The sequence below is a fragment of the Aspergillus wentii genome (genome assembly GCF_001890725.1).
Source record: "Aspergillus wentii DTO 134E9 unplaced genomic scaffold ASPWEscaffold_4, whole genome shotgun sequence".
NCBI classification, from domain to species: Eukaryota; Fungi; Ascomycota; class Eurotiomycetes; order Eurotiales; family Aspergillaceae; genus Aspergillus; species Aspergillus wentii.
In genome coordinates, this window is record NW_024467835.1 from 1,702,290 (window position 1) to 1,713,513 (window position 11,224).

At 50.3% G+C, this 11,224-nt stretch overlaps 7 protein-coding genes across 7 annotated transcripts; 4 read left to right on the forward strand and 3 right to left on the reverse strand.

Moving 5' to 3' along the window:
- The first annotated feature begins 30 nt into the window (after positions 1-30).
- On the forward strand, positions 31-1,262 carry ASPWEDRAFT_503465 (uncharacterized protein). The gene has a single exon (XM_040837421.1). The coding sequence runs from the start codon at positions 157-159 to the stop codon at positions 1,102-1,104; it is 948 nt and encodes a 315-aa protein (XP_040688947.1). The 5' UTR covers positions 31-156; the 3' UTR covers positions 1,105-1,262.
- Positions 1,087-1,921, reverse strand: ASPWEDRAFT_154994 (putative NADH-ubiquinone oxidoreductase 14 kDa subunit). The gene is made up of 2 exons (XM_040829675.1): positions 1,752-1,921; positions 1,087-1,650 (listed from the first exon to the last, which is right to left on the reverse strand). Exons 1-2 carry the CDS (start codon positions 1,783-1,785, stop codon positions 1,421-1,423), a joined length of 264 nt encoding a protein of 87 aa, XP_040688948.1. The 5' UTR covers positions 1,786-1,921; the 3' UTR covers positions 1,087-1,420.
- A 244-nt stretch (positions 1,922-2,165) lies between these two features.
- Positions 2,166-4,436, forward strand: ASPWEDRAFT_27928 (uncharacterized protein; the record flags this gene model as incomplete). The annotated part of the gene is made up of 2 exons (XM_040833067.1): positions 2,166-2,381; positions 2,448-4,436. 2 exons carry the CDS (start codon positions 2,166-2,168, stop codon positions 4,434-4,436), a joined length of 2,205 nt encoding a protein of 734 aa, XP_040688949.1.
- A 304-nt stretch (positions 4,437-4,740) lies between these two features.
- Positions 4,741-5,495, reverse strand: ASPWEDRAFT_172094 (eukaryotic translation initiation factor 4E; the record flags this gene model as incomplete). The annotated part of the gene is made up of 2 exons (XM_040830887.1): positions 4,741-4,985; positions 5,051-5,495. 2 exons carry the CDS (start codon positions 5,493-5,495, stop codon positions 4,741-4,743), a joined length of 690 nt encoding a protein of 229 aa, XP_040688950.1.
- Positions 5,496-6,072: 577 nt separating this feature from the next.
- Positions 6,073-7,601, forward strand: ASPWEDRAFT_503520 (NOPCHAP1/New4 family protein). Its single transcript, XM_040837424.1, has one exon. The coding sequence runs from the start codon at positions 6,391-6,393 to the stop codon at positions 7,372-7,374; it is 984 nt and encodes a 327-aa protein (XP_040688951.1). The 5' UTR covers positions 6,073-6,390; the 3' UTR covers positions 7,375-7,601.
- Positions 7,602-7,828: 227 nt separating this feature from the next.
- Positions 7,829-9,466, reverse strand: ASPWEDRAFT_51392 (guanosine diphosphatase; the record flags this gene model as incomplete). The annotated part of the gene is made up of 3 exons (XM_040837582.1): positions 7,829-7,886; positions 7,950-9,291; positions 9,352-9,466. 3 exons carry the CDS (start codon positions 9,464-9,466, stop codon positions 7,829-7,831), a joined length of 1,515 nt encoding a protein of 504 aa, XP_040688952.1.
- Positions 9,467-10,097: 631 nt separating this feature from the next.
- ASPWEDRAFT_172097 (putative translation initiation factor IF3) lies at positions 10,098-10,781 on the forward strand (the record flags this gene model as incomplete). Its single annotated transcript, XM_040830888.1, has 1 exon — positions 10,098-10,781. The coding sequence occupies one exon, from the start codon at positions 10,098-10,100 to the stop codon at positions 10,779-10,781; it is 684 nt and encodes a 227-aa protein (XP_040688953.1).
- Between the last annotated feature and the right edge of the window lie 443 nt (positions 10,782-11,224).

The window sequence follows — 11,224 nt, forward strand, 5'->3', positions numbered from 1 at the left end:
CGCACTCCCCACTTCTCTTTCATTCACTAAATTCTCAGCACAACACGTGCTATTTCATCTTCAATCTCTTCGACTAATCTGATGACAGCCCTTAAGCCATCCTATCAAGTCTAAACAACTGGTCTTGCCAGGCCTTATTTCCGTTTGTTTACAATCATGCCATCTCTCTTCGATCTTCCTCTCCCTATTCGAGAGGAGATTTACCGCTGTGCTCTCGTCATGGACCGTGTTTTCATCCGACCTTTTATCTCAATGGAATATGTCACGGATCCCAATCGAACAGAGAAACATGGAATCCCTACGTTGACCCTTCTCCGTGCGTCTAAGCAAGTATATCAGGAGGCTATGCCCATATACTTGAGCGAAAACACCTTCTCTGTCGTCCAAGTCGACATTCTCGTTGCAGCTCGTGCAGAGTATCCGCGCGTCTTTGAAAACTTGAAGATGATCCGCAACTTGGAGATTGTATTCGACTGCCGTGACTACATCTACATGGCAGAATATCTTGGGGGAGTATTGCCCAGGGTCTCGACAGAAGTGGCCGTCGAAGACGAGTCAGAATCGAAAGAGAAGACCATCTGCAGCTTGCAGGAAATGCATGCTCATCTCAACGTCCCGGGTTTGCGACAGCCCTATTCCAGTGACACTGAGGATGATGAGGATGAGGATGACGAAGATTCTATTTGGTACGAATATCACAACCGCCACATCGAAAATATGAAAGAGTATCTCTGGGGTCGCACCATGACGTTTGTTCGACAAGCATTCAAACTAACCAACCTCTACGTTGACCTCCACCACTGCACCTGTGTTAACGGTTGCTGTCGTCTGGCTACAGAGGTGATGGATTGGGGCAGTATCCATGTCTGGTTGCATGGAGTGCCGAAGCAGATCCATTTTCGGGGCACTTCGGTCCAGGAGAAGGAAGCTATATCTGCGATAATTGACCGGCAGCACTTTCATCGGGCGCTGAATTTGGGGCAAATTTACGACCAACACGAAGTGAGGGATGACCGGGAAGCTGCTGCCCGCTACGATGAGATATTCAAGAATGTTTACGAGAGGCTTGTAGAAGAAAACGAAGAGCTGCGAGCAAGTAGCTAAGGCGAAGGTGCGGAAGAATAGCATCAAATGGATGCCCGGTCATATGGCTCGATAATTGGGTTCCCTGGACGAATGTGGATTATCAATGTAATAAAGTGACGATTTGTGGTTACACTTGAAATTGAAAATGCATTTGCAATCGCATCGAGGAAAAAATAAAAAACATCTCAAGGCCGTGTGGTCATTGACGCAGTATAAAGCCCCAGACCATCAACCTCTGATTTTGGTACAAGTGAATATCGGGCTTCCTTTTCACCCAATAACGACGAATATTCCTGATATCCTCCTCACTCCCCATAATAGAGCTTCAACCACTTCATGCTGTTGCGGCAGCCTCTGCAACTCCCCGCTCATCTCTCCTCCGGCGCTTCTCCAAGATGGCTTCCCGGCGCTGAGCGAGGATCTTCAATTGTCTGCTTTCAACTCCCTGGAGCCAGTATCCGAAGCTTCCACCAACACCGGCGAAGAGGGGGTACACCCAGAGGGATTCCTTGGCGAGGATAGGGCGCATTTCGATACCGAGTTGCCAGAGTCGGACAGCAATGCCTGCGCAGTAGGACATGGTTAGCAAAGACCCACGGAACGAGTAAAGCAACAGATGCAATAGATTCATTTTCTATTACTCAAACAAATCGATATCGACGTACCGAAGCCACCCCAGAAGAGGACTTTGTGAACCATGATGAATTATGTGCGGACTTCGCGGTTTGAACTCAGGAACGACCGGGACGAGCGTTGGACAAGGTATAAATGGTGGGAAAACGTTTCAGACACCACCGCAAACGCGATTCAACAGGTAATTAGGTCTGAACTCGGGCCGGCGACGCAATGGGGCTCGTGGCAGCGGGCACAGAGTCGAGATGAGGTTGATCGGCCCGTCGAATCACGGAGCGGCAGTTCGCAATCCCCACGGAACATCGTTCCGCCGGCTGGGCTTCCGCCATTATGGCCTGCGCGACGCGGTTAGCATTTCTTTTCCCCGGCCAGCTCTGGATGATTAATATGCCTACGGACCCTTTTCTTGGGGGTTTGATCTGATTGATATTTTGTGGCTTCTCGCCATGGCTGGTCCAGAGGAGATGTCAGATGTGCAGCCCACTGGCGTCAAAAGACCCTCAATAGACATTGATACTCTGCAGCGGAAGAAGTTCAAGATCGATGAGCTGCCTCTGTCTGCAGCGCAGCATTCGGCCCTCGATGATCTTCTCCATTCATTCAAGAAAAAGGGTGGATTCGATAGTGTGCGGAAGAAAATATGGGCAGAATTCGATGAGGGGGTATGTTTGATTCCTCCTTTTTTTTTTTTTCTACAACCATTTACTCATTGCGATCTATATCTACAGGAGCCAAAGGCAGAGTTTACAAAGCTATTGGTCGAACTAGCAGAGTCGGAAATCGATCGCGAACCTGAACTTCTATCCCGTGAAAGAGGAAAAGCTGCGACCTTGATTGAAGGAGCCGTCGACCGAAGCGACATCTACAAGACTGTGGAAAACTCACTTGACGCATTGGCCTCTAATCATTTGGGGTTTATTCTGGAATCGGTCAGAGAGATTCGTTATCAGGAAGCAGGGAATGAGGTCGCCTCTAGGGAGGAAAAAGCCGGGAACAAAACCGATGAGGACTTCGCAGCAGAGGTTAAAGCTAAACGCGATGTGCGCGAGGAGGCCTGGCAGGAACAAATGCGCATACAGAACGAAATTGATGAGGAGAAAGCGCGGGTGAAGGCCGAAGAAAAACGTAAACGGCGGGAGATTGAACGCCAAAAAGACGAAGAGGAAAGGGCCAAGCGGAAAGAACGTGATGAGAAACGACGTGCAGAGCGGGAGCAAATGCGTGAGGAACAACGGGCACTCGATGACCAACGGGAGCGGGAACGCCAAGAGAGATATGAGCGGCGGCGACGAGAAGACCGCGACCGATATCGCGATTGGGAACGGGACCGAGAACGCAACCGCAGTCGAACGAGAGATCGTGACTGGGATAGAGACTATGACCGCGGTCGTGACCGAGATCGCGGTCTGTCCCCGCTCCGTCGTGATTCAAGGAAAGAGAAATCTCCAACGCCGAAGGATCCCACCCCTGCACCTCCACCTCCGCCTGTGGATGAGAAGTCCTTGGAGGAGGCTGCTCTGCAACTTCTGCTGAAGGAAGGTGAAGAATTAGCAGCCAAGGCTCGACAGAAACCCGAGTTTGATTTCGAAGAAGCAGAGGCCATTGAGAACGGACTCAAGCCGCCGCAGGCGCCACGAGCAAAGAGTGCGGGTGAATCAAGGGCCTCTAACACCTCCGTTAAATCTGGAAGTCCACCTCGGGAGCCCCAGCATCAGAAAAGGCGGGAATCGACGGCCGACAAACCACGGGCCCGCAGCCGCTCACGCAGACGACATACGTCCCGATTTGATGCAGATCGTCGACGGGATCGGTCGAGGGAAGAGCCTGACCGAGCTCGCGAACGTGATGATAATGACAGACTCGCAATTCGTGACTTCCGTCATGATCGGTTTGGTGACAGGAGTTACCGACCCAGCCGCCGGAGCAGGAGCAGGAGCAGATCTACTGGTCGACATGATCGTGAGAGCGATCGGCCACGAGACCGTGCACGATCTTCGATAGGACGAGACAGAGACAATGACCATCGTACCCGGGACCGCAGCCGAGATCGGGACCGAGACCGGGATAGGGATCGCGACAGGGATCGAGACCGAGGCAGAGATCGTAATGACTATCGTCGGCGGCGCAGCTTCTATTCTCGCTCCCGCTCCCGTTCTCGCGCACGATACCACTCACGCGTCAGAGACCGGGATCGGGAACGTGACAGGGAAAGGGACAGAGATAGAGACCGGGACACAAATCAGGATCGAGATCGGGACAGGGACAGGGACACAAACAGAGAGCGGGATAGGGATCGGGATAGAGACCGCAACCGCGAGCGAGAAGGTTCTAATTCCCACGCTCGTGCTTCCTCGAGACGACGGTCAAGATCCCGTCGTCGATCCCGCTCTCGTCGACGTTCACCTAGTCTTCTCGACATTGATCGCTACGTACCCTCCACTAGCAACCGAAGCAGATCACCACGTCGCCGGGTCCGGTCCCCAGAGCGGGAGGACCGCGCCGGTGACCGTCCAGAGCGCCCTGAGCGTACTGAACGCACCGAACGCAACGACCGTTCTGACCGTCCGGAGCGTGAAGACCGACGGGCATTTGATCGGTATATACCAGGTGCAGAGCGGGACCGGGACCGGGATCGCGAAGCAGAACGAAGTCAAGAAAAAGACGATCGAAGGCCGCGAAGGAGAAGTCCCAGCCGACGGAGGAGTCGAAGTCGGTAATTTCGTCAACAGGAGATCTGTTGTATCGAAGTGCGAATGTCCCTGAGTGTAATACTACTGTATACTAGTTCCAAGTGTCAACTTGTATGATAGAAACAAAAATTAATGATTGATTACCCAGTGATTTAGTACCTTTGCATGTGTTTTGCAAGCATACATGATAGCATCCGATGCCACTATATTCACTAATTGAGTAACACATATACGCCATGCTAAACGCTATCAACTATAAGACAAATAATTACAGAAGAAAAAGAAAACATCAAGACACCGGAAATAAGAAAGTCAACCGGAGATGTTCCTGTCACTCCTCAGAAACAGACGCACTCTTCTCAACAGCCTCTTGGTACCCTTCGTTTTCATCATGACGTCTGTAGAAATACGAAGTTGCGCTGGTTCCCGTAGGACGAAGCTCTGGCGATAGACGAGAAATGATTGTCTGCTCAAGGGCTCTGATAGACCGGTCGTTGGAGCCAAGTTTGTTCCATACGGAAATGAGATGCGAGTTGAAGCGAACAGAGGTAGAGACACCAAGGACATGGTCATGTTCTGTAGGCATATGAATTAGAGTCTGATTCTTCAAGACCTAATATCAAACATAAGGAGGCACATACCTTTCTCTAGAACAGCCTGGAATTCATTCGCCATACACAAAACGGCAGTCTCATGGAAAAACGCCTGCGCCTTGCTCTTGGGCACACGGAATCGCCAACATCCACCTTGCTGATTCTCTGGATCTTCCCAGAGTGGTTTGACACCTTGACGGAAGATATGGACTGTGTCTCGAGTTCGGATCTTTTCCCAGGGGTAGTTGTTATAGACCCGGTAGAAGGTGGCGATATCGGCAACGTCGTCGTGGAGCACATACAGCTTGTTATCGGAGGATTCGGTATGCTTCTCGTACCACACAGCCCAGTGATACTGGAAAGGCAGGGGACGGAGTTTGCCAAAGATATTCTGGTGGAGAGATCTTCGAGTCGTGGACATGATGGGCTGGTCTGCTTTGTCTTCGGTCACGACGGGGGTTGTGTCGTTGATCTGGAGTTGAGGGACGGTCATGATGGCGGTTGTAGTATGAGAACGAGAATCATGAATGGGGGCGAGTCTTATTTAATATAGAAGTCATGCCAGAATGGAGTATGCCTTGTCAGGCCAGCTGGTGTAAGACTGGCAGTGAAGCTCGTGGCTGTGTTGATTGTCAGTGACACTTACTTCTATTGCCAAGTGACAGGCATGCCACTGAGTGAATTTAGAGACAATAGTAAGATCAAAAGATAATCATCTATTAAAAGCAGATCAAGAAGGGAAGATTCTAAACGGAAATGGCAGGTCTTCGGTACACCCCTATGCAACAGGGGAATTGAGGGGATGAGGGGATAGACCCAACAGGTGGCACAGGAGTATCAATGCCATCCATCCAAAGCAAAACTAATAGAAACTACTGACCTTAGACGAATGCTTGTATAGATGCAAAAGACCAGACCTGCAGGAGAAACTCGCATGAGCCAAGGCGCTTCTTCAGGACGGCATGAGACCGGTCTGCTGCAGGCCGGAAATGGAGACAATGGCTTCAATTTATTCGAGGATAGGGATGGCTTAAAATAGAGCGGGGTAGGCTGCTTATACTCGCCATAGTATAGCTAGTTTCTGGCCCTGATCTGGGCTCAATGGCAGTAATCAGGAGTTAATCAATGTAATATAATAATAGGAGTCACAAGAAGTCATCGACCAGCCTTTCGAGCATTTCTCCAGTGTGACTGGCTCAGCATCGGGACAATCACCATCGCCATCACCATCCTCAGCTCTGTCTCGTCCTCGTCACATCCTCCACATACCCAACCACATGTCTTCGTCTTCTGCATCTCCTCTTTCCGACATCCTCAGATCCAGTCAATCCACTTTGTCCCCACCGCCTCCGCGAAACGCTCTCTAGAGGGAAAACCCTGACAACCCAATGACAAGCAATAGGAACGACATCAGGAAGCGCCCGCAAACCGACGATCTTCAGAGAAAAATGCCATTTCCCGAAGATAATAATGGATCAGCGTCGAAGCGATCCCAGATCAACTCGAGCACCGCTTCGCCATCCAATGCGACTCCGCCGATAAGCTCCCGTGATCCTGCGGACAAAAAAGTCTCCCGCGCTTCGAAAGTCACCGACGACGACGATGACGATGACGAGCAGGCAGAACTTACGCCTGAAGAGGCCGCGCAGATGGAGGATCTCGCGAAACGGCTGAAGGAAGCTTCGAAAATGCCGAGTATCGAGCTAGATGATATCCTCGATCCCTCTCATCCGTCGAACGCAAAGTATTTTCAGAAACCCACCAGACAAATCTTGAGAAATCAAGATGGCGATTCTTCGTCCTCGTACGAATCTACTTCATCTGAAGGCGAAAGCGATAGCGACGACGACGAAGAAGAAGAAGAAGAGGATGACCAAGACGAAGATATGGCCGATGCCTCCAACCACGCAGGTCCTCTCCCGCGCGTAACAGCCGGGCAAAGACCAAATATCCACCGGATCGAAAAGAATAGCGACATCCTCGGACGTTTATCGGCCTTTTTGCCTAAGATGAAGGATGCCAACGAGGAACTACAAAAAGAGATTGCCGCAGGAAGAGGGAAAGACCTCAGACTGGATGAAGTCGACGAGAATGACCGGGGCCGGGTTATTGAGATGGTATGCGCTTCTCTTCTCTCCAAACTTGACATCGCTAATTGTTACGCTCTACAGAATCTGGGCCTGGGTGTTTTGGAAGAAACGCGTTCCGGCGACGAGGACGTCTCTAGCGATGAGGACAATGATCACAAACCAGCACAGGAGTCTACGACAGAGCAGCCTCAAGGGCCCAAGGACTCGAATGTTCTAGGAAAACTGATGGGAAAGAAGGAGGATGATTCGGAAAAGCCCACCATTCAGGAGCTCAACGACTGAGTGTGGCGACGGCCATTTGAATACGATTGCAATATACCCGGTATTAAAAGGTTTTTTGGATGTCTTTTCTTGAAATAAAAGTTGTTTTTATCTTGGTCATGAATTGGGAAAACTGTGACGCTATACTACTATCTAATGACAGTTGGATGCTCTATCAAATCGCTTTTCTGCGATTTTGCTTCTATATTGCAAATATCTCCCAAGCTCGAGTATGAATTCTTGATATTTTTCACAGTAATCACACAATAATCGAAACATCTAATCTTTTCAGTCCGAAAAGAATCACATTCAACCCAAAACCATACCGTACAGGGAAAAAAACAAAAGTGAACCAGCAGTAGTCTAAACACCGGTCAAAATGGTAAACATGTCAATGATCTAATGTATTTGCATGAAAATAAGAAAAAGCAAAAAGAAGCCATGTCGTGCATTATAATAATTCTATGCGTCACCATTATGAGATTTCCTTGACACGGCAAGTCCAGCCAGAGTCCTGGCTCAGAAGAGGCAAGCTGTTTAAACAAATTAGTGCCAGTCTTTCAAAAGTCAGTCTAGGGAAATAAGTTAGAACTCACCTAGCTCCAAGACACCAGCCCAGCTCGTTGTTCTTGATCTTCTTGGCAATCTTGACCTCGCGAGACAAAGGCATTTCATAGCCGGTGTGTAACAAGCCCACCATGAAGTTGAGATCCAAACACCACTCGGGGCGATCGCGCAGCTCAGGCAAAGCGCCCTCGATTCCCTCAAAGACCTGCCAGTTGGACTCTCCAGCGCAAACGGTGGAAGTCAGTTGGTGCAACTCCTCCAAGGTGAAAGAGTCGGGCATGCCCAGAGGCTTCGTGCGGTCGAAGAAGTAGGAGAAGATGTAGACATCTTCCCTTGCAAACGTCTTGGCCAGAGAAGGCTGGTGGACACCGTTGAAGGAGCACGGGGCCAGCTTGCAGTCAGCGTCCTTTTTCAAGATTTTCTCAGCCAGACCTCGGCACTGCGCAGGCGCAGTCGATTCCTTGGGTCCAGCCATTTTGACGGTGACCTCCTTTCCAAGAGCGTGTGTTTCATCAAAAGTCAGTGTCACATCGCGCTCCATTCCAGGTCCGATACATGGGTTGGAAATTGGCTGCTTCACCCAGGACAGATCCTTGGGGGTCAGGGCCAACCTAGCCTCAACGACAGCCTTGTGGATAGCCTCGCGCGCGGCCATAAGTCCATAGCCGAGGTGGGAGTGTTGATAAAGTTCGAAGTAACGTCCACCAAACTGGAGAGCGTATTTGTGATCACCCTCGGCCAATTTCTGCGGCATGCCGCCAGCAGGAGACTTCTCAAAGGTTGGCTGGAACACAATCTGAGTCGAGCCACCACCCAAGTCGAACACCGCAGCGGTGGGAGTCTCGTCAGGACCACCGATCTTGCCCAGGAGATAGTTCGTGGTGATCCAAGCGTAAACACCCTCATCAGTGCCATCCATGATCTCAATACCTCCCTTCTCCCTGGAGACAACAGGGAAGGGGTAAACGGTTTCCAGACGAGTTCTCACTGCTTCCAGGATGTTGCGACTCAAGTCAGGTCCAAGCATGCGCAATCCAGCCGTAGCCTTTACAGCGACCGGCGAGCAAGACTTGTACTCGTCAGGGACGGTCTTGAGAGCCACCTCCATGAGAGGGTCCAGACTCTTGGCTGCTCCTTCGGCATCCTCCTTGAAGGAACTCAAGCCAGAGCCACCTGTTTTCTTCTCCGTCTGCTGGAACTCTTCGTGCTCAAGTTCGGGGGTAGGGCCGCAGTTGTTGAATTTGTACACATGGATCCGAGAGCCCGTGCTTCCGGCATCGATCATGAGCGCGTACTGGATCAAAGGCTTGGATGGGTCGTAAGACTTAGAACATTTGGACGTAAGAGGGGATGCGCCTGAAGATGTTTGTCCTATTGGACTTGAGGTCAGCGGGTATATTCTCCTTTATGCGGAAAGCTCACGCGACTTACCATTTCCAAAGCTAGAGACCGAAGGCTTCGACGGAGAAAGCCAAAACATCAACATCAACAGGAAACCAATGATGGCCCCCGTCTTCAAGTATCTCGACTTCTGAGTCTGTGCCATTGTGATGAGCGATGGACTGCGCGATGGTTTACTCGAGATTCTACTCGACCCGTTCAAGGGTGGCGCTGCGGGTTCGGTGGCCCGCGAATTAGAGCGTATACGAGCGCTGAAGCCTGTAATTGACTTGTTGCCTTGGGTTTGTCGACCGACAACTCCAGTCGACATGCGAGCAAAGTTCTAGACGGGTAACAAGGTGGCGTTTCTCCAAAAATGAAACAGCCTCGAATAGAAGGGATTAATTAACGATTGAAGAAAAGACAAAACATTGAACCTCCAAGAACTTCCTGGACCAGCCCGGTAAAGACAGCGGATGGCGGAACAACAAAACTGGGGGAAGAAGGATGATGGGGGAAAAAAAAGGAAATCCAAATTATCACAGTCAGGGAGAAGAAGAGGCCAAAGGGGGAGACCTGAAACTACAGCCCGCTGTGGCGCACCGGAGGGTCTGTGGCGGTACGTTTGCCCAGATGTCCCCGGATGCGGTCGATTTCCCCTCAGATCCCCAAGGCCGTCACCGGTGCTGCGCTGTTGCAACTTCAGTTCTCCTCTCGTTCTGCATTACGGAGTATAAATCACATTTGTCTAGCTGAGATATACCATCTTCATACAAACTGTCCGCACTCCCAACACGATGAAGCACATGCGTGGTCTCGTGTCAACAACACAGGCTCTTCGCCAGACATTCCTGCCACCTCTACAGACCTCTCAAACCCCGTTCCTACGATACAGTCTTATCCAGAACCAAACACAATCGAGATTATATCAATCCCGTCGTCAGCCACCAGCAAATCCGCTGGCACAGAGGCAAATCAGAGATGAGGAGATCCGTGCAGAATTCATACAGTTGGTGAACGAGGAAGGCAGCCTGGATGCTCCCGAAAAACTCAGAGATGTTCTACGGACTCTCGAACGTCCCGAACACTACATCATCCAAGTGTCTCCCGGTTCTCGTGATCGACCACCTGTTTGCAAAATCGTGAACCGACAGGTCATGCGCGAGCAAGAACGCGCCAAAACCAAAGCCGCTCAAGCTGCTAAGAGCTCAGTGAAGCAGATCGAATTGAACTGGGCAATTGATCCTCATGATCTGTCGCACCGCATGAAGCAGCTGACGACCTTCTTGGATAAAGGACGGAGAGTGGAAATTGTCCTCATTAGAAAGAAGGGCAAAAGAGCTCCTACGGTGGATGAGATCAAGAATGTGATGGACACTGTGATGGAAACAACCAAGGCAGCCAATGCCATGCAAGTCAAGCCTATGGAGGGTGAATTAGGAAAATTTATCAAAGTTGTGGTGAAGAAGAAGGATACCTGAACCCAAGGAGTAAGCTGGTATTATATTGCAGCATTTAGCGTGTACACCTCCAATAGGCTCGGAATATATTTGTATATCTAGGTACTATCTTAGTTGGCATAATATCTCGGATATAAGTTGTGTTGATGCAACAATCCTGTACAGATTCCGGGGGAGTTCGGGACTCGGGAGAGACCTATACCAGCGTGATCTCTAGCGGACATGAACCAATCCTGCGTTTCATCTGTCGTCGAGCCGGTTCACCTATGATGCGATAAATAATCGAATTAACAGAAAATTATTTGAGAATCCTTCCAAGATAAATACCTAGCACCTATCACATCAACCACAACAGCGTAAGATGCCTCCGCAAATCCCCAGCGCTGATTGGCCAGCGGATGACTAAGCGCGTCTCCCTAAAATTTTCGGTGTCTGGAGATCTTCGCGACCTGCTGAGGTTCAGC